A 22,776-nucleotide genomic window follows, 5' to 3' on the forward strand; every position below is an offset into this window, starting at 1 on the left:
GCGGTTGACAAAGGCTTTGCTTGTCGACCGCCTCGCGTCCAGTCTGCCTTGCTGTGCCATCAAACAGCTGATCGGCACAGCGTGGCGGCCATTTTGATGTAAATGAAGTGGCGATTATTTAAATCACTGCTTCATTTTCCTATGTCTAGTAAACTCATCTACATGGCTCTGTCAACGGAGCCATGTAGTCTATACATACCGTAAGGGACCAAAGGGAGTTCAAACTAGTAAAACTCATATGCTAAGGCCACAGAAAAGGAATATAGTAAGAAAGGTCACTAACAGGGGTGTGTGAGAATGTGTAAGTAAAACTAAATGTACCCCCTACTTTCTTCTGACTCTTTGCCATTTAAATGACCATAGGGTAGACTCCCTTTTATATTGGAAAATGGGTGTAATTAAGTCAGAGTCTGGATGAGGAGCTACACAAATGTACATAAAATGAGGATCTGATCTTCTAAGTGCAAGAGTCTCCCTTACCCTAACTGAATTTGGCCCTACATGTAGACTACTGAAATTGCTTTCAGGCCCAGTACATTTTTCAAAGTACTAGCCCTGGACTAGTGCTGGAAAGAAAATAAATGTCCATCACTGTATTTGCCCCTCATTCACCCTGTTTTTTAGTGCATTTACATTGGCCATGAACTGTCAGATTCTTGCAGCACACCTTGGTAAAGATGAAGAGGAGAGCGCTTAAAACATGGCACAAGCTATAAAATGCAGGCACTTTGAGTCCGTTCAGTTTTATTGGGGCTTTGAATTTAAAGCTTTGTGTCCCTGGAAATGTCCTTGAAATGCAGGAATGATTACTAGTTTGTAAAAGATTCATTTTGACCTAAGTGCAACTGATTGCAGGTGCTAGCCCAGCTTCTACAACCCATGTAATATTCCATACAGATGGGAGAAAGCAGCAAAACATCCTCTAGGAATGGGGTTTCCCTGCCCCTGTGGGGGAGGCACCCAGCTGACTTCACTGTGAGATTAATCTTTGCTAGGTTGGCATGTCCAAACAAGGCAATTCAGCGGTACTTATCTCTTCCAAGGCTGATAGATGCTTCTGTGTCAGGAACCATTGTAGTGCATAACCTAATAAATCTTTTTCCAGTCTTAAAAACTGAAATATATAAGCAATATAGAGTCTTTTTTTAAAAGTCACTGTCAATTTAATTCTAGTAGCTTAAAGTAACGCATGGTAAGTCACAGAACTATCCTTGCCTTAGGGCCTTGCACCTGATATAAGAAGTGCTCCTTGTTCTTTGGCTTTCTTGCTGGTTTGAGGCTCTGGGCTCTGACTCTGATCTGGATCTTCCACCTAAAGTCTGAAGCAGCATTGCTGAGTAGATGCTCACTGCAAGACACAGATGGGTTACTGTGGAAAGGAGGCATTCCCTTCCTCCCTCCTCCCCCCATCTCCAGTTACACTACTCGTTGCGTTGCAGGCCACAGAATTCTATGGGTTCCTCTTCGTTCAGATGCTTGTGATGTACATGACTGCAGGAGGGGCTTGTTTTTCAGGCTCTTGGTTAGTTGGCACTTCAGTGTATTGGTATCCGGTGGGGTTATTGGTGGCTAGCTTTGGAGCTTCTTTCAGTTTGTTCTTACTGTCCAAAGCATAGAAACTGAAACCCATGAAGAGTGCAGCTGACACCATGAAGAAGCTGGAGGCATAAAAGACATAACTGAACTGGCCAGTTATATCCACCAGAAGACCTGAAACAGAAACAGAGCTCAGCCAGAGCAAAGTTGCGCACCAAAGAATAGTATCTTACTTTGACACAGTCCCAAGGGATCCAGGGCAGTTCAGAAACTGCTGCATAAGCAGCACTCAGGTCACTGAAATACAGTTGCCTCTGAAGTGGAGCAAAGCAGCTGTTTAATAGCACACACAAGAGCTACCTAGCATGGTAGGGCAAAGTGGTGATATCTTATCCAAGCAGAATGCAATTGGGTACTAAAAGCTGATGTAGACACTCCCCCACAGACTGATTACACTGCAGCTGGGAACAAGCCTGCCTACACAGATTCGAGCATCTCAGCTCAACTTAGCACGAATACAGTGGCCTAGAACTGGCAGAGGCTCTGCTTAGCCATCTGAAGTCAGACTTGGGGCCAGGTGGGTCCAAGCTCAGGAGCTTTGTGCAAGCCTCCGCCAGTGCTGAAACCACCATGCTGCTGTTTTTCAATGCACTATCTTGAGCTGATCTGCGTGAGTCTGTCTGCCCAGGCTGGAAGGCATGCTTCTAGGTGCACGGTAGATATCTTGTTGGGGAGGAGGAATAATGAAGAAATGAGTGCTTAAGGATGTGATGTCATGGCTACTGCCATTTGCATTTTTTTCACCTGAAATAGCACTTATAAAAAATATTGCTTTGAAATAGTCCCCAAAAGGCGGGGTCTGCTTCTTGTCGGAATCAGGCCAATGCTCAATACATGTGGGTTAAACTCTTTGTGTGGCCGTAGGACTTGAAAGAAAGCATAGCTGTGCTTTCTCCTGTTTCCACCAATGTTTGCTCCACAAGAGACCAAGTCAGTAATGAAGTGTGTGTGTGTGTGGGGGGGGGGGGGGGGGAACCGAGTTTACAGCTCATGCAATTCATTTATTTGTTTTGTTTCAGCAGCCGTGGGCCTTGAACCCTTGCTGCTGATAGTCACCAAAGATTGGAATGTGTTGTCATGTAAAATCTGATATAAGAGGACTAAGCAAATAACAGAACAATTTGTACCAATCAATTTGTTTTCAATGCTGAAAACATTTTAAAATTCCCCGCGTGGTGAAGATGGGGGAAAACCTTCAGAGGAACAGATATTAGCTAATGAATGCTCTTAAAGTGCTGTAAAAATACAAAGCCTTGAAGGGCTGAGAGCAATGCTGACCTGAAAATGTTGATATTTACAAGAACCTAAGAATGGCCATACTAGGTCAGACCAAAGCTTCATCCAGACCAGTATCCTTTCTGCCGACAGTGACCAATGCCAGGTGTCCCAAAGGGAGTGAACTGAACAGATAATGATCAAGCGATCTCTCTCCTGCCATCCATCTCCACCCTCTGATAAACACCATTCCTTACCCATTGTGGCTAATAGCCATCAATGGACTTAACCTCCATTAATTTATCTAATTCTCTTTTAAACCTTGTTATAGTCCTAGCCTTCACAACCTCCTCAGGCAAGGAGTTCCACAGGTTGACTGTGCGCTGTGTGAAAAAAACTTCCTTTTATTTGTTTTAAACCTGCTGCCCACTAATTTCATTTGGTGGCCCTTAGTTCTTATATTATGGGAACAAGTACATAACTTTTCCTTATTCGCTTTCTCCACACCAATCATGATTTTATAGACCTGTATCATATCCCCCCTTACTCTCCTTTTTTCCAAGCTGAAAAGTCCTAGTCTCTTTAATCTCTCCTAATATGGGACCTGTTGCAAACCCCTAATCATTTTAGTTGCCCTTCTCTGAACTTTTTCTAATGCCAGTATATCTATTTTTAGATGAGGATACACAGTATTTCAGATGTGGGCGTACCATAGATTTATGTAAGGGCAATAAGATATTCTCTGTCTTATTCTCTATGGCTGTGTCTACACTGGCACGTTCTCACGCAAAAACTCTTTTGCGGAAGAGTTCTTGTGCAAAAACTCTTCCACGAGAGAGCGTCTACACTGGCATGTGCTTTTGAGCAAGAGCATCCATGCCAGTGTAGACACTCTCTTGCGCAAGAAAGCTCTGATGGCCATTTTAACCATAGGGGCTTCTTGCGCAAGAAATTCATGTTGCCGGTCTACACTGGCCTCTTTTGGAAGAGCTCTTGCGCAAGAGGGCTTATTCCTGAGAGGGAGCATCAGGGTTCTTGCGCACGAAGCCCTGATTTTCTACAGTACAAAGTCAGTTTACTTACGCAAGAATACATGGCCAGTGAAGACAGGCAGCATGTTTTTGCGCAAGAGCGGCTGTTTTCACGCAAGAAGGTGCCAGTGTAGACGTAGCGTATCCCTTTTTTAATGATTCCTAACATCCTGTTTGCTTTTTTGACTGCCACTGCACACTGCAGTGTCTTCAGAGAACTATCCACAATGACTCCAAGATCTCTTTCCTGATTAGTTGTAGCTAAATTAGCCCCTATCATATTGTATGTATAGTTGGGGTTATTTTTTCCAATGTGCATTACTTTATATTTATCCACATTAAATTTCATTTGCCATTTTGTTGCCCAATCACTTAGTTTTGTGAGATTTTTTTGAAGTTCTTCACAGTCTGCTTTGGTCTTATCTATCTTGAGCAGTTTAGTGTCGTCTGCAAACTTTGCCACCTCATTGTTTACTCCTTTCTCCAGAACATTTATGAATAACTTGAATAGAATTGGTCCTCAGACTCACCGTTGGGGAACACCACTAGTTACCTCTTTCCATTCTGAAAATTTACCATTTATTCCTACCCTTTGTTTCCTGTCTTTTAACCAGTTCTCAATCCATGAAAGGATCTTCCCTCTTATCCCATGACAACTTAATTTATTTAAGAGCCTTTGGTGAGGGACCTTGTCAAAGGCTTTCTGGAAATCTAAGTACACTATCTCCACTGGATCCCCCTTGTCCACATGTGTGTTAATCCCCTCAAAGAACTCTAATATAGTAGTAAAACATGATTTCCCTTTATAGAAACCATGTTGACTTTTCCCCAACAAATTATGTTCTTCTATGCGTCTGACAATTTTATTCTTTACTATTGTTTCAACTAATTTGCCCAGTTCCGACATTAGATTTATCAGACTGTAATTACCGGGATCGCCTCTAGAGCCCTTTTTAAATATTGGCGTTACATTAGCTATCTTCCAGTCATTGGGTACAAAAGCTGATTTAAAGGATAGGTTACAAACCATAGTTAATAGGTCTGCAATTTCACATTTGAGTTCTTTCAGAACTCTTGGGTGAATGCCATCTGGTCCTGGTGACTCGTTATTGTTAAGTTTATCAATTAATTCCCAAACCTCCTCTAATGACACTTCAATCTGTGACAATTCCTCAGATCTGTCACCTACATAGGACAGGTCAGGTATGGGAATCTCCCTAACATCCTCAGCCATGAAGACTGAAGCAAAGAATTCATTTAGTTTCTCTGCAATGACTTATTGTCTTTAAGTGCTCCTTTTGTATCTTGATTGTCCAGGGGTCCCACTGGTTGTTTAGCAGGCTTCCTGCTTTTGACGTACTTAAAAAACATTTTGTTATTACCTTATTTATCATGTACAAATAATTAACCTTCCCAGTAGCTAGGGATGGAAAGAAAAATACTTAAATCAGGTAGAATTCAGCTGGTATGTATGATGTTTCTTATAGGCTTGTGGGGGGGGGGGGGGGGAGAATTCTGCAGTAACATTCATAGCTTGCATGCATTAAATGTAAACATCTTAATTAATGGCACCCTTTGTAAAACTCTCTTTGCACTGGTGTAAAGTAGAAGTACAAGGGTAAAGAGCACAAAGTAAATATATTTGTACTGTTTTACAAACAGTAATAAAGCTGTGCCCTGCCGCAACACCTCCCACCAGAAGATCTCAAAACAAAGAATGAACATTAATGCCATACATCTCAGAACACTCCTGGGAGATAGCTCTCCTGTATATGTCTATCAGGGGATGATATAATGGCCCCAGAGTTTGCAGGCCTATCTTGCTGAATGCACGATAGAAGGCTGTGTTCCTGGCCTTTATAGCTGGAGCTGCACTTGTGCTGTGTCATTCCCCACTGTACATGATGTGCCATATATGTAAAGGGAAGAGAGAAACGCATCCTGATAAGCCTGGGTGGAGACAGGCTGGCATTTCACCAGCATTAGGTGACTTGTAAGGCATGGGGCATGAGGCTCATAGGAGCATTAGTGCACTGTCAACTCTTGATTTTTCTGTGTCTAGCATATCCTATCCAAAGTCTCTCCAGTCCCACATCATCCTACTCTGCGCTAGCCATTGGCTGGGGATCTTTCAGGTGGGGCAACCTGTTCAGGGGATTAAATTCCAGCTCTAAGCAGCAGTATGCTGGTGGCTTTTAAGCTGGCTCCCAGTGAAAACCGGCTCTGTGGAGCAACCTGCCTCCCCTCTTCCCTCCCACCCCCTGTGCAAGCCAGCTCCCCACAAGCCCCTGCTCCCCCTCCCCCCACACTGCTGCCTCTGACACAGAGGCAGTAGGGGGGTGGAGGGGCTTGTGTGTGTTTAACTGAGTACACTATCGCATCCCTAGTCCCGAGCATCCCCAGCTCCTGCTGAGTCAGGGAGTCAGACCCTGATTCACAGTCAGTACCAAGTTTTCCTCTTGACAGTCAGCCGTTTGAGTTATTTGCTGGGTTGCAACTCAGGATATTACACTGACGGGGCAGGGATACTAGGGTGGAGGCAGGCTGGCACTCCACCTAGGGTGGACTGATAAGACACCTAGGGTGGACTGTCACTTTACTAGAGGGGCTTACCACCACCTGGAGTCTTTGTCGGTGTCTGTTCTTTCTGCATAAACAGTTGCAGTATAACACAACAAATAACTCCGATGACTATGAAGAGGGATGTTGAGTAAATTGTTTCCAGGGATAATAATCCTCACTGTCAATTTATACTGCATTTTCCAGTCTGATTTATCTAGCTTCAAATCCCAGACATTGCATCATGTGACCTCTTTGTGTGCCAGACTGAGCAGCCCTTTATTATCAGTCTTTTGTTCCCGACACAGGTGCTTACAGAGCATGATCTGAGCCCTTAAACTGCCAGTGAATCAGGGCTGCTAACTCCCTTCTGACTTTCCTGTTAATGGTGCTCCCTGCCCTGGGAACCCCTGGGGTTTGGATAGCTCCTCCTTCCCACCCTCATTACATTCCCAAATGTCTGTCATCAGAGCCCTAATACCCCCTGTCCTTTTCCCAGCCTGATGTCAGTGGATCTCCAATAACAGCTTTGCACTCTCACCTGTGAGTGGGGGTCCAAGGAGGATGGTGACGCTCTCCAGGATGGTGAAGAGCCCTAAGGCACTCGAGAACCTGTCCATCTCCACCACGTCCATCAGCACCTGGAATATCAGCGCCCCGACGCCGCTCATGGACACACTGTAGATGAGGCAGTAGAGGATGAGCACGCTGAAGTCGGCTGAGATGACACAGATGAGATTGCTGAGCCCGTTGAGCAGCACGGCCAGGCTGAACAGGTACGTCCGCTTCCCGGTGAAGATGTTGAGTCCTGCCAGCAGCCCAGCCATGGGGCGCATGAAGATGTTGATGAAGCCGATGATGGAGATGAGGAGGGCAGCCTTGCGCTCTTCCACCCCGTTCCTGATGGCATAGGGCACCAGGTAGATGAGGGGCAGCACGAAGCCCATCACCATCCAAGTTACACCAATGGTGTAAATCTGGTAGCCTTTGTTTTTGCAGAAGATATCAAAAGCCAGGTACTTCTGCAGAGTCCTCCTGCAAGCAGCAAACCTGGCCTGGTGTGGGGTCTCCACCTGATGAGGGGTAGCTCCATTGGACAGCTGTGCATCTTCAGCCGAGTTGCCTGGCTCGTATCCAGGGCTGGGCTGCAGCGGTGATGCAGGAGGCCCAAGCTGGACTGGTCTCATAATGGCCCCACAGACACAGCAGTTCAATAGTACCCCCCCAAAGATGAGGAAAGTGTTTCTCCAGCCCATCTCATCCAGCAAGTACTGAGAGATCAATGGCCACAGCGTGAGGCCGATGGAGGCACCGGTGGATGCAAGGGCATTGGCCAAAGCCCGTCGGCGCACAAAATAGTAACCCAGCACAGTCACCCCTGCTTGGAAGCCAAAACAGGATCCTAGACCTTTTTAAAAAAAAGAGAGAAAAAAAAGGCAGTATTTTATATTCCGGTTTAGTGCCTTTGGCTGGAAAGACCCCCAGGCACCTCTTCTTCCACCCTGCACTACTTCCCCTCCAGGGGTGTGGGATGGCCACTGTACAACAGCACATGCAGAAATGCTACTTGGTAGCTCAAGATGGGAGCTTAGTGTTCTCAAACGTCACTGCACCACAAACTCTTTCTGACAACAAAAGTTACTTCAAGACCCCAGGAGGGGGGACCAAAGCTGAGTCCACTCTACCCAGAGGGTCAGAGCCAAAGCCCGGGGGCTTCAGCCCCAAGTGGGACGTCTGTGATCATGAGCCCTGCCATCAATGACTGAAGTCCTCAGGCTTGGCCTTTGGCCCAAGGCCCCAGCGAGTCTAACACCAGTGTTGGTTCCCATTACACCCCCACACACTTTGGGGTCCTGACCCACAATTTGAGAACCACCCACTTAAATGAAGCTGCAGGCAGCCTTTGGCTGAGCGTACACACCTAAACTGAGATGTATCTAAGACACCCTGCTCTGGCTAGAATTGCTCTATGATTGTTAATGCCCAGAAGTGGCCTTGACTTCCATTTTACATCTTATGCAGCCGCAGCAGCACTGTGCCGCCACAACACCACTTTGAGGCATTGGCTCATGAGGGGCTCAGAGAAAGAAGAGCCATCTGGGTTAGACCAAAGATCCATCTAGCCCAGGATCTTGTCCCCCAACAGTGGCCAATGCCAGATGCCCCAGAGGCAATGAACAAAACAGATAATCATCAAGTGATTCATCCCCTGGCACCCATTCCTAGCTTCTGGTAAGTTCCCATTTTTATTACTTCTGTCCCAACCACCACCATGTTATTATGTTTGTTCTTAGAAAAAAGGGGTCTCCATCCCTACGTAAATATGGACACACCCAATCTATCTGGAGAACATTCCAGTTCCAGTGAACTTAGGGTCTGAAATTTACAAAACAGATATCAGACAAGATCACAAAGAAAAAACAGTTTCTTGCCATTTCAACCAGAAAGGACACTGTCTCAACGACTTAACTACCTGCATTCTGCTACAAAGACCTTTTACATCTGCACTTGAAAGGGACTCCTCTGAACTGTCATTCATACTAAAATTCGACACTCTCCGGGGGGATTGAACAAAGACCCCAACTACCTTACCCATTACCAAGATAGCTTCCCCAATTATCACCTCTAATACCATTAGCTCACAGACATCTACCTTTCCCCACCTCTAATATCATTAACTCACAGACATTTACCTTCCCTCCCCCCCCCCCCCCGCATCCCTCTTCTGTTCTGAAATGTGATTTGTCCTTTTCATATGTGTTCATTTTTTTAAATTGTATCCTTTGGTATATATGGTTGTGACTATTTTCTTCCACTATTTGATCTGAGGAAGTGGGTCTGGCCCACGAAAGCTCATCATGTAATAAACCATCTTGTTAGTCTTTAAAGTGCTACATAGTCCTGCATTTTGCTATAATATTTACTGATTGTCCTCATTAGGGCACTGGCTCTGATTCTTCTAATCTTTCCTGCTTGTCACATGAGTGAAGCACCTACGTACTCGTTCCTCCCTGGACTCTCGCTACATCCAAATACCAACCCCAGTGATTTCTTTGTCATGCCCTACGTCAGTACTTACCAGTAATGAAGCCGGCTGTTACGTAAAGGTGGTTGATGGACTTGGAGAAGGAGCTGGCAACCATGCCCACTCCACAGAGCAGGCCACCCAGCATTACTGTGAGCCTGCAGCCAAATCGCTCCACCAAGACGCTGCAGAGGGGCCCTACAAAGCAACCAAACAAACATCAGGGCAGGAATCAATTGGACAAGTTGTTCTGCCTTGGGTTTTACTTTGGTGGGTGCAGGAACAAAGCTCTGCTTGTTTTGAGTGCATAATATAATTTCCCCAGGATTGTCCCTCATCACACAGGGCCAGAACTCAAGTCTTCTGACTCCTCAGACTCCTGCTTCTCTTACATCAGTCAGGGAGATGACTCCCCTGATCTGATCATCTGCTGGCCATTAGGGTAAGAACAAAAAAAAAAAAAAAAAAAAAAAAGGATTTCCAAGTTTCTGGGCAAGAGGGGGTAGATTCTGGATAAAGCTCTTTGAATGGAGGCAGGGGGAGGTGCTTCAAATGGAATTCTTTGTGCATACGGTATAGATTCTGGGCACATTCTTGAGGAGAACATGACCTGGATTTCTGTGCCCACTGGGCATGAACTCTGGGCAGAGCTCTAGCTCCGTTTACAGCCTCTAGGAAGGGGGTTGGGACAAAGATATAATAATGACATTGCGGCTTTTAAAATGTTTTGCAATGACAAATATCTCAATCTGTCTCCAGTTCAATGCTGGGGCTCTCCCCACAAGCTCCATGGGTGCACAGGGGCTGGGAGTGGTCCACAGTGTTACTCTAAACCCCCTTTCCACTCCCACCACCAGGTTTGCTCCAAATCCAACAGAGCTTCCAGTTGGCTCCCTGCAGCACTCTGGTCACCTATAGGAGCGGAGGTAAGCCCAGGGAGGGTTCCTGTGCTGCAGGAATGAGGGACCTGTGGAGGTGAGGGGAGAATGAGGAGAAGACAAAGGGATGGAGGATGGAGACTAAAGGAAGGGGATGAGCAGATAAGTCTGGAGAAAGCAGGAGAGAACATGATGGAATGAAGCATTTGAGAGACAAAAGGAGAAAATCCACCCAACCAGGAACAGATGAACTCTTGTGCAAGTGGGCTCAGCTCTCAGAGACTTCCCACTTTCACCCAGGCTGACTTTGGCCTGGAGTCCCTGTCAGTCACAGCTGAGCGATGCCAGCTCAGGGAGAGCCAGGATGTCCAGAAGACTATTACACTTGGCTGTAAACTCAAAGCCCCAAACTGCTTCCCATGCCCCTGGGGCTTGGAAGGTGTGGGTTCTATCCTGGCTCCGACACAGAGTTCTTGGGTAAAGATGGCAAGTCATTTAATTGATTGATGCTTCATTTTCCCTACATGTAAAAGAGGATACTGCTATTCAATTAAACCAAAAGTCCTTGGCACCTTATAGACTAACAGATTTATTGGAGCATAAGATTTTGTGGGCAAAGACCCACTTTGATGCTATTCAATGATCCCTCTAATCTTTTCCAGCCATGTGTGGAATAATTTTTTTGTATGTGCACCAAGGCATGTGTGAATGTGCACCACCAGTGGAACCAAACAGCCTAGCTGTGAGCACTCTGCTAATCACCTGGCTGGCATAAACTCTCCTGAGTGGCTACACAAGTGCATAGCTTACAGGGAACACTGGTGCTATTGTCTCTCTTGTAGGAGTGCTGTGGGGATTAATTGGTTAATGTACGAGATGTGCTCAGATGCTGGGAGCCTTAAAAAGCCTTCCATAAAACTACCAAGAGTTTAGAGCTAGGTTCAAACTCTGCAATGTGGGTTCTAATTAGAAGATCACAGCAGCTGTTCAGAAGTTCCCCCCACTGCATCTAATGATTCCTCCCATCCAGCTCTGAGCCTCCAGCAAAACCCTCTTTACACGGTTCCTTCCTCCCTCTCCTCCACCTTCTTTAGCCTCAGTTATGGCGTCAGAGCCTGCTGACAGCTCCCTGGTAGTGCTTTGCTGAGGGCAGGTCCCACTGGAGCCTAAGCAGCATTCAGCATCCTTTTGGGGTCCTGCTTGAATACATTTCAGTAAGTGACCCTAAAATCCCTGCAATCCCAGAGCTACCCCCAAGGGTACTGCTTCTTGGGAAAGGAGCTGAGAACAAGTGCAGGGTTAACCCAGAAGCGTGGAGCCCAAGAGATGGAACAGCTTTCTGAGCTCTCAGCAGTTTATAATGAAGTAACAGAGTAGCCGATGTTCCAGAAACCTAGAACTGGGTAACAGTCAGACAGGGCTGAGATTTCCCTCTAAAGAGAAGACAGATTAGTCCTGAAACAAGTCAAGGATGGGAGAGAGAGAGGACGTGCCTAGGAGCATGTACGTGGGACATGTGTCTGTCTGCTTTAAAGCAGGCACGTGGAGTTGTGCATCTGCCCTGCAATTGTGCTGCCTCAGAGAATATGAATGCTGTGTTGCTCATGCAGCGCCTTACATCTGTCAATCCCAACACACTTGACGGGGGGGAAGTGTCACTAGCGAAGGGAGAATCTGAGTGGCGCAGTGAGCCAGTGAGAGAGCAGGGGATGGAACCCAGGCCTCCAGATTCCCGCCCCTACAGCTGAGCTCCTACGGCCACAAAGAACCGAGATGCAGCCACGGAGTCTGGTGCTTCAAAGAGGCCAGGGCCCGTGTCTGTTGTGTGTCTCCAGTGGGAGGGCTGGGTCATATTGTTTACATTGCTCGTGAGTTCTGCTAACAAGCAATTTCTGTTCATCTAGCAAGGAAAAGATAATGTGCAAGCAGAGGCTGCTGTAGCTATTGGCTGACTAGGCAGTTGTCAGGGAGGAGATGAGGCTGCCCAGTGAAGGGTAGTTTCCAGCTGGGGAATGGGAAGAAGTCCCCTGAGCCAGGCTGCCTGGGCAACACTCCCTCCACCACCTCTGGAGCTCCCACCCCCAGCATGGGCAGATCACAGCTGCTGAGTGGCTCAGGTCAGGGCTGTTCCTGGTGTTACACGTGCTGCTGGGGCTTTGGACACAAGCTCAGCGACATGTTTGGCTCCATGTCTGTGGCTAGCCCACGTCTACAGGCCATGCTGCCCAGGCAGCCCCCAGCTCCTGCTTCTGCTTCAACCTGATGATGCCCATGCTCTGGAGGCGCTGCTCCCCTGTAGCAAGGACTCATCTGGAAAGGTGTGGGGGTTGCTCAAAGGCAGACCAGGGATGTAGAGCTTGCGGGGCAGGGGGATGATGGCCTGGTGGTAGGGTTGCCAGCTGTCTGGTATTGTACCGGACAGTCCGGTATTTGCGCGCTCTGTCCGGTAAAAAAAAAACAGAAAATACTGGACATGTGCAATGTCCACTATTTTCTGATTTTTCCAGCTGGGTGCCGGACGGAAGCCTGGCAGGAGTGGGAGGAGCGGCTGGGAGTCCCAGGTGGGAAGCGGGGCCGCACTTGCCGCCGGGAGCCCTCAGTTGGTTGAGTGTGAGGAGGAGGGGAAGCCTCCTCCTCGCTTGTGTGTCGCCGGGAGCCTGCGTGGGATGGGCAGCGCCCCGGGACCTGCAAGTGCCCGGGTCAGTCCCGTGCCGCGCCGGCTGATTTGCTCACTCCCCCCACTTCCCCTCCTGATCTTCCCTGGCCCTTCCCCCTGCACCACCCCCCCAGCTCTGCTTCCCGCCCCCTTCCTCCGGGCCCCACCCCTCCTCCCGGCCAGCCTTGCAGCCCCCAACACCCCCCCCAGCTCTGCTTCCTGCTGGCCTGTTCCTCTTCCTGATCTCCCTTGGCCAGCGCCGCTGCACCCTTCCCCCCTGCCAGCTCTGCTCTCCGGCCCCCCCTTACTCCTGGCCAGCCCTGCGGCCCCCGACCTCCCCCCGTTCTGCTTCCTGTCCCCCCTTCCTCCCAGCCAGCCCTGCCCCCTCCTAGCCGGTCCCTCCTTCCCCTCCCGCCCACGATCAAGTGTGTCTGGGTTTTTTTTGGGAGGGGGGGTCTACCTGGTAACCCTACCTGGTGGCACAGGGAGCCACGGTGCAGAGATGGCCAAGCTGGCAAGGCAGGGACCACCACTGTCCAGTGGGAAGGAGTCTGCCACCCTTCTGTGAGGGTGATCAATGCTCCCAGCCTGAGTGGCTTTTTGTGGGAGGTGTGTGTGTGGGGTTGGGGGGGGGGGGGTCTGTGATGCTCATTAACCGGTATCCTACAGCCTGGGAGCTTCCCTCTGCCAGTGCTCTGGTGTCAGACTGTTCCCATCCCGCAGGGTGTTTCACTGGGGCCCAGCAACCTTTGTAGCCCCAGGCCAGTTTTTGGCCTTTCAGCCTGCAACCCAGCTACATGAGGTTCAGGGATGGGGGTGACAACAGCTGGGGAGATTCTGGGGCATCTGCCATGAACTCTTAGAAGACTGAACATTCACTCATTGCGGCCAATTGTCTTGAGTAACCTCTGTGCACAAGCAAGTATGGATGTGTGGTCAGTTAAGTACATGTAAATGTATGCAGCTTTGGGGCACCCCATAGGCTTCTGGTAAATTGCCAATCTAGTCCTTGGCCTTGCAAATTTAGGCCACTTCTCTATAGGGCAGTATAAGAATGGCAGTGACATGCTGGCACATTGCTAGAGAGGAACATACTCCTCTGTTTAAACAAAGGACCTGTGTGCTAGTGGAAGAGGAAGTGAGGCTAGAGTTTCCCTTTTGTTCCTAAGAGGAGGCCCAAGGATTTTCAAGTGTGTGGTTTTGTTTTTTTTCCAAATATGGCATTACATAAGCAAATCTAAAATGGTCACAAGCTTCAGCAATACATCAGAGTGGGGAAAACACCTTGGCTTCTATTTGTAGCCTAAGACCATATACTGTTTGAAACAAAATCCACAATTGTCAAGCAAACAGCTGAGTTTGATTAAAACGAAGGTAGTAGTTGCTTATTATCTTCTGCTCAAGAAACTTCATATGTTCGTGGCTGAATTAGCTTTTCAAAAGATAATTAGCAGGTTTAGAATTTAACTTCTGAGCAAAGAGATGGTGATGCAGGCTAGTCAACTCAAATGTGCAGTATTAGAGTCCAGCCCCTGAAAACCATGGGACTGGCTTAAAAATCATGAGATTAAAAAAGCATGTTTAGTTTTTTCTTTGCCTTTTGGATTCTGAGCCTTTTGAATGTGTTTTCTAAAGCTGAGATTCTCATATAGTTTCATGAGGCTAGTAGTAAGGAAATAGTCAAAAAATTCATAAGAACGGCTATACTGGGTCAGACCAAATGTTCATCTAACCCAGTATCCTGTCTTCCAACAGTGGAATACCACATGCCCCAGAGGGAGTGAACAGAACAGGTAATCCTCAAGTGATCCCTCTCCTGTCATCCATTTCCAGCCTCTGACAAACAGAGGCTAGGGACACCATTCCTACACATCCTGGCTAATAGCCATTGATGGACCTAACCTCCAGGAATTTATCTAGTTCTTTTTTGAACTCTGTTAAAGTCCTAGTCTTCACCACATCCTCTGGCAAGGAGTTCCACAGGTTGTGCACTGCATGAAGCAAAACTTCTTTTTGTTTGTTTTAAACCTGCTACGTATTAATTTAATTTGGTGACCCCTAGATCTTATGATATGGGAAGAAGTAAATAATTTTTCCTTATTCACTTTTTCCACACCACTCATGATTTTATAGACCTATATCATATCCCCCCTTAGTCTTCTCTTTCTAAGCTGAAAAGACCCAGTATTTTTAATTTCTCTTCATATAGGACCCATTCCAAACCCCTAATATTTTTGTTGCCCTTTTCTGAACCTTTTCCAATGCCAATTAGGGATGTAATAGTGTAGCCGATTAACCAATAAGAAAAAATGTATAGGTTAATGCTATAGACTATACGCATTCCCCACTCCCTTTCCAGTAATTTTTTTAGCAGGCTGGCCAGCAGCCTGGCTCAGTCCTGGCTCGTGCCAGGTCTGGGACCCACCCCCACTGTGGCTCTGCATTTAAAGTGTATTAGGAGCCAGGTTGGCAGGCAGCCCAGCTCAGTTCCAGCTCACGCCAGGTCTGGGACTTCAGTCCCGCCCCTCAGACAGGGGCTGCTGCCACCCTGTGCTGCTGCCTCTGTATCAGAGGCAGCAGCACAGGGCAACAGGCAGCCAGTCCAGGAGGGTAGCTGGTTTTTAAACTGGTTCCCCTTGCAGACCAGTTCGCAGACCACCTGGCATCCCATGCTGCTGCCTCTGATAAAGAAGCAGCAATAGAGGGTTGCAGGGGGCTTCTTAGGAGTGAGGCTGGAGCACACTGGCTGCTGGCCCCACCCCCAAGGCTAGTCGAGTAACTGATAAGAATTCACAAGGTTAATCATAGAGTTGGAAGAGATCTTAGGAGGTCATCAAGTCCAGCCCTCTGCCCAAGGTAGGACCAATCCCAACTAAATCGACTATTCAATTAACCAATATTAAACATCCCTAATGCCAAAATATCTTTTTTGAGATGAGGTGACCACAACTGTATGCATTATTCAAGATGTAGGCATACTATGGATTTATATAGAGGCAATTAGATATTCTCTGTATTATTCTTTATGCCTTTTTAAACGATTCCTAACATTCTGTTTGCTTTTTTGACTGCCACAGCACATTGAGTGGATGTTTTCAGAGAACTATCCATAATGACTCCGAGATCTCTCTCTTGAGTAGTTATAGCTAAATTAGTCCCCATCATTTTGTATGTACAGTTGGGATTATTTTTACCAATGTGCATTACTTTACATTTATCAACATTAAATTTCATTTGCTATTTTGTTGCCCAGTCACTTAGGTTGTGTCTAGACTACATCCCTTTTCTCAAAAAAGGGATGTTAATTAGACACTTTGAAATTGCAAATGAAGCTGGGATTTAAATTTCCCACACTTCATTTACATAATGGTGGCCATGTTTTTTTTTAAACGGGGCTTTTCGATAGAAAAACGGCAGTTTAAACTGGGATCTTTTGAAAATAAAACTCTTTTTCGAAAGATTCTGTACAGGTTTACAGGATCTTTTGAAAAGGGTTTTATTTTCAGAAGATCCCCATCTAAACTGTTGTTTTTCTATCAAAAAGCCCCGTTTCAAAAAAAAGTGGCCGCCATTATGCAAATGAAGCATGGGAAATTTAAATCCCGGCTTCATTTGCAATTTTGAAGTGTCTAATTTACATCCCTTTTTTGAGAAAAGGGATGTAGTCTAGACACAGCCTTAGTTTTGTGAGATCTTTTTTAAGCTTTTCACAGTCTGCTTTGGTCTTAACTATCTTGACCAGTTTGGTATCATCTGCAAATTTTGCCACCTCACTTTTTACCCCTTTCTCCAGATCATTTATAAATAGGTTGAATAGGATTGGTCCTATTGTGCACTCTTGGGGGACACCACTAGTTACCTCTTTCCATTCTGAAAACTTACCATTTATTCCTACTCTTTTTTCCTGTCTTTTAACCAATTATTGGTCCATGAGAGGACCTTCCTTCCTATCCCCGGACAACTTACTTTACTTAAGAGCCTTTGGTGAGGAACCTTGTCAAAGGCTTTCTGGAAATCTAAGTACACTATCTCCACTGGATCCCCCTTGGCCACATGTGTGTTGATCCCCTCAAAGAACTCTAGTAGATTAGTAAGGCATGATTTCCCTCTATAGAAACCATATTGACTTTTCCACAACAAATTATGCTCATTTATGTGTCTGACAATTTTATTCTTTACTATAGTTTCAACTCATTTGCCCAGTACTGATGTTAGACTTACCAGTCTGTAATTGCCAGGATCACTTCTAGAGCCCTTTTAAAATATCAGCATCATATTAGCTATCTTCCAGTCATCAGGTACAGAAGCTAATTTAAAGGATAGGTTACAAACCAGCGTTAATAGTTCCACCATTTCACATTTGAGTTCTTTCAGAACTCGGGTGAATGCCCTCTGGTCCTGGTGACTTGTTACTATTAAGTTTATCAATTTGTTCCCAAACCTCCTCTAATGACACCTCAATCTGGGACAATTCCTCAGATTTGTCACCTAAAAAGAATGACTCAGATTTGGGAATCTCCCTAACATCCTCAGCGGTGAAGACGGAAGCAAATAATTCATTTCGTTTCTCCGCAATGACCTTATTATCTTTGAGTGCTCCTTTGGCATCCCGAGCATTCAGTGGCCCCATGGGTTGTTTAGCAGAAGATTAGTTTATGGGTTCTGCTCAATACAAGCCGTTGTGCTGGGAAACAATGGTGGAGGTTATGAGTCAAATTCTACCTTTGCTTACCGTGGGGCAAGTCTGGGATAATTTGATGGCATAGCTCTATTGAAGTCAGTGGAGTGTTGCAGTCCCACAGAGAGTGAGAGCAAGGTTATGTTTGCTTAAACCACCAACAAACCTGTAGGAACAGCAAGTCTGGGCAGGGGCAAACTATTAAGAGGTTCCAAACACAGGGACAAACTTGGATGACTGAGCTCTCTAAAACAATGCTCACAACAACATTCTTATCTACTGATCTCTCTCTCTTAGGGATTTCTCTTGCGTCCATTGCTGTTTCATGGAAGCATTGCGTAGGTGAATTAGATTTGTGCAGCGAAGTCTGTTGTGACTATAAGTGAGTCCTCTGCTCTTCTCAGTTACTGAAGAGCTCTGCTGGGGGTATATATGTTAGTAGAGTTTTTGCAGAGTTGCCTAGCTGTCTGAGATGGTCCATTTCATTTTCAGCTTTGAAAGCCTCAGCCAATACATATTTGCATCCTCCCAGTTATGGTGAGTACGCTATCAAAAAGGCAAGTCTTCCTGCATGATTTAAAATCTGTCAGAACTTGATCAATAATTTCCTCTGATAGCTCATCCCACCGTTGTGCTCAAATGACAACCCACCTTCATTTCCCACCTATTCTATCCTGAATTGTCCTAAGGCAACACAGATGTCCCAGCGGGTCATGGATCAAGATGCTGGAGGTCACTGATGAAGCTTGTTCCTGGCCAGTGGGTGGTTTTGCAGATCAAGGGACCAGCATCTGACACAAAGACTTGGAAGATGCAAAAATACAATGGTGGCATGCTCATAGCATCCTGCGCAAGCTGCAGCCTCTGGATTGCTTCCTCCACCCGGTTCTCTATTGCAGGCCATAGTGGCTACCGATGTGGCATTGATGGAAGGTTACAATGCACACAGTAAATGTTAAAACACCTATGCCATTCTGGCATGACCCGCAGGTCATGAGGGTTTATTACTGGGAAGGACTTAATTTTACTCAGCTCTCCTAAGCATGAATTTCCTTAGCAAAGCCAATGAACAATAACAGATATCTAGGGGTTGATTGGCTGCCTTGTGATTTTGTTTCCTTTTTTGCAGGGAACATACCAGAGTATTAATGCCCCCATCCCTAGTTAGTATGAAGTGGGCAGAACAAGGGAGGGAGAAAGAACAACCTGTGACAGATGCTTGAAGCCCTGTAACCAAGTGGCCTTCTACTTTAAGGGCTGGAGGTCTAAAGCCAGCCAGCTCTATCCAATTAGCTCTGGCTGTTGCACTTGGGATGGGATGTGTGGTTAGTTAGTAGAACCTGCTGAGAATGGAGGAGCTGATTACCTCTATAGAGAGCAGCAGGAAGCTGGTGGAGTATTGCTTGGGGAGAGACACAACAAAAGGGGAAGTGGGAGAGAGGGACTACACAGACTTCTGGGAGGGAGTATGTCCTAGGTGGGAATGTTGAGCCTTAAGGGAAAGGGCCGATGGCAGTGAAAGGCTGGGAATATGGACTCGATGGGCCATTTTGGAACTCTGTTTTGGGAGTGATCCTGTTTGAATAAATCTAGCCCCAAGGAGAGAGAACAGCTGACCAAAGAGAGAGAACAGAGAAGACTTTGATAGCTTGATTGAAAAAGCCCTGTAAAGTGGGGAAGCTAAGGCAGAGCCCCTGCTGTGCAACCTTTCACGGGGGTGTGCTTGGGTTCACAAGTACTTTTGAAAAATGCTCTGACACCACCTTAGAAGGTATGTCTGCATTACACCATGACAGCAACATAGCTCAGCACCTGATGGGCCATCCTGGATCAGACCCAAAGGTCTATCTAGCCCAGTATCCTGTCTTCCAACAGTGGCCAATGCTAAATGCCCCAGAGGAAGTGAACAGAACAGGCAATCATCAAAGAATCCATTCCTTATTGTCATTCCCAGCTTCTGACAGAGGCTAGGGACACCATGCTACTGTAACCCCGTAATGTAGATGAAACCTATAGTGACAGAAAGGGGTTTTCCATCATGGTAGGAGCCTTGCCCCCCCCCCCAAACAATGGTAGCTAAGTTGATGGAAAACTGCTTCCATCAACCTAGTTTTTTCCATGCCAAGGGGAGTTAAGCTAGCACAGCTATGATGCTCAGGGTGTGGATTTTTCACATTCCTGAGCACCATAGCAATGTTGCCTGGATTAAGATCTGCACTGCACCTAAAACGCAGGTCAGCAAAGATGGAAAGACACAACAAAAGCCACACACACGCACGGAGCCTGATTCTCTTCTTACATTGATTTCACACCACGTTGACTCCTCTTATTATAGTTGTGTTAGCCCTTCTTCACACAACTGTAAGGAAGGCAAAAGCTAATCACAGACTCACAGACTCCCAGGTCAGAAGGGACCAATATGATCATCTAATCTGACCCCCTGCACAATGCAGGCCACAGAATCTCAGCCACCCCCTCCTAGAATAATCCTCTCACCTATATCTCAGATATTGAAGCCTTCAAATAGTTTGAAGACCCCAAGATGCAGAGAATTCTCCAGCTGTGATCTGTACCCCATGCTACAGAGGAAGGCGAAAAACCTCCAGGGCCTCTGCCAATCTACCCTGGAGGAAGATACTATGGGGCTACGTCTATACTGCAGTACTATTTTGGGATACCTCCAGTATCTCCAAATAGCTATTTAATGTCTTTTGAGTTTGCCCATTATTTCAAAATGTAACGGGCGTGCTAGTCCGACGTCCCTGTAAACCTCATTCCATGAGGAGTAAGGGACGTTTGGAATAGTGATTTATTTTGAAATAAGTGCTGTGTAGAGACAGCGCCAAATTTCGAAATAAGCTATTTCAAAATTGACTTGAAATAAGCTACGCAATTTGCTTATTTCCAGCTACAAGTGTAGACACACCCTACCTGTCCTCATGCTGAAAGGGAGAAATACTGCTTGGCATGCAGAGTAACCATAACTGGCTTGTGACATTGTGTAACCAGTAAATTACATTAAGTGCCCCAGAATTAGCCTCTGGAGAATACATTTTATTAGTGTGAGGTTGGACTTTCCTTATCCTTTTGATGGGTTTCTGATCAACTTAATGTCCTTGTACGTGACTTTGCATTGAAGTCCTGAGCTCCCACGAAGCATGTGTTTGTAATCAGGAACATAAAAGCAATGGTATTTCTGACCACATCCTGTCAGGAACTTTGTACTTGGTGCACATCAGGACAGAGATTGGCATTAGTGGTCTAAGAAAGCATTGTAAAGCCACTGGACCCTGTGCTCTTTTCCATTGCTAGCAAGAGATGTTGCCTGCATAGAGGAGGGGCAGCACATGGGAAGCTCAGCTGTTTCCACATGTGATCAGAAAAGGCATCAGTTTGTAGCAGGAGAAAGCCCTGATGGGATCTGCCCATCTCGTCTTTATTTTCTTTTTGGAATAACTGCCCCAAAGGATTGCTTCTCCTGCCAACCCTTGATGCCTCTGGCCTCTCACGCATTCACCTTTTCTTAGGTCACGTCTCTGTTATGAGGAGTTGCTTTTTTTCCAAAGCACTTGACATTGGCTTACTTCTGCTGTGCAATCTGACCTGGCCCCAATTACAAGTGTTGGGGCTAATCTGATGTAATTTGCAAAGCATATACTGAGTCTCGGTTCAGATTAGTAGCTTTTTCTCACTGAGGACTTGTTTCTGTGGAAAAATTAGCATAGGGAACATTGGGGTGAGAAACTCCCCTACACTAGCTTGCCAGGGTCATAAAATCATAGAATGCAGGGGCTCAAAGAGACCTCAAGAGGTCATGAAGTCCAGCCCCCTCCCCAAAGCAGAACCAACCCCGACTAAACCATCCCAGCCAGGACTTGTCAAGCTGGGACTTAAAAACCTCTAGGGATGGAGATTCTACCACCTCCCTAGGGAACCCATTCCAGTGCTTCACCACCCTCCTAGGGAAATAGTTTTTCCTAACACCCAATTTAGACCTCCCCCACGGTAATTTGAGACCATTGTTCCTTGTTCTGCCATCTGTCACTACTGAGAACAGCCTCTCTCCATCCTCTTCGGAACCTCCCTCCAGGACGTTGAAGGCTGCTATCAAATCCCCCCTCACTCTTCTCTTCTGCAGACTAAATAAGCCCAAATCCCTCAGCCTCTCCTTGTAGATCATGTGCTCCAGCCCCCTAATCATTTTGGTTGCCCTCTGCTGGACCCTCTCCAATGCATCCACATCCTTTCTATTGTAGGGGGCCCAGAACTGGACATAGTACTCCAGATGTGGCCTCACCACTGCCAAAGAAGGGGAATAATCACTTCTCTAGATCTGCTGGAAATGTTCCTCCTAATGCACATGGATGGTTAGACTGTGGCATATTAGGGTGCACATGCACCCTACTGAAATGCATCAGAACAGTTTGTCAACAGGCGTTGATCTGGTCCCCTTTTAAAGAAGCAAGTGGGTAGTTAGACTGTGTCAGGCTAATGTAGGGTAGGTTTTCCACCTATCATGCTGCAAACTAATTGTTCATGTAGACAAGCCCTTAGTTTGAGGTGATTTATATTTGGGATGATTACATTTTAGGCGGTTGGGTACAAAACAACTCCTCATTCTGAGGCTTGGGTTGGGTTGGGTTTGGGATTGGCTGTAGTTTACTCAGGTTTGGGTTGGGCTTCTGCTCCAATTGAAGCCAGTGATAGAGATTTCAGTGAGAGCTGAAAATCCCACCCATCCATCTCAGCCATGCTGGGAGCCTGAATACAATGTGGTCAGTCCCTGAACTCACTGAGGGTATGTCTACACTAGAAAGTTAGTTCGAACTAACGGACGTTGGTTCGAACTAACTTTCCTATGCGCTACACTAGCGCTTCGCTAGTTCGAATTTGAATCGAACTAGCGGAGCGCTTAGTTCGAACTAGGTAAACCTCATTTTACGAGGACTAACGCCTAGTTCGAACTAGCTAGTTCGAACTAAGGGCTGTGTAGCCCTTTAGTTCGAACTAGTGGGAGGCTAGCCCTCCCCAGGTTTCCCTGGTGGCCACTCTGGCCAACACCAGGGAAACTCTATGCCCCCCTCCCGGCCCCGGACCCCTTAAAGGGGCACGGGCTGGCTACGGTGCCCGTGCCAGGT

The 22,776-nt window shown here is 46.5% G+C and overlaps 1 protein-coding gene across 2 annotated transcripts in view; it reads right to left on the reverse strand.

Annotated features, from left to right (window-relative positions):
• Positions 1-737: 737 nt before the first annotated feature.
• SLC16A5 (solute carrier family 16 member 5) overlaps positions 738-22,776 on the reverse strand; it is a 39,740-nt gene continuing 17,701 nt past the window's right edge. For both annotated transcript variants that reach the window (XM_025178130.2, XM_006136411.4), the window contains exons 3-5: positions 9,481-9,624; positions 6,943-7,809; positions 738-1,710 (exon numbers count right to left, since the gene is read on the reverse strand). In XM_025178130.2, the coding sequence (XP_025033915.1) occupies positions 1,469-1,710; positions 6,943-7,809; positions 9,481-9,624 (1,253 nt within the window). In that variant the 3' untranslated portion in view covers positions 738-1,468. The remainder of the gene's footprint in view (positions 1,711-6,942; positions 7,810-9,480; positions 9,625-22,776) is intronic.

This window comes from Pelodiscus sinensis, chromosome 20, assembly GCF_049634645.1.
Source record: "Pelodiscus sinensis isolate JC-2024 chromosome 20, ASM4963464v1, whole genome shotgun sequence".
Taxonomy (NCBI): Eukaryota; Metazoa; Chordata; order Testudines; family Trionychidae; genus Pelodiscus; species Pelodiscus sinensis.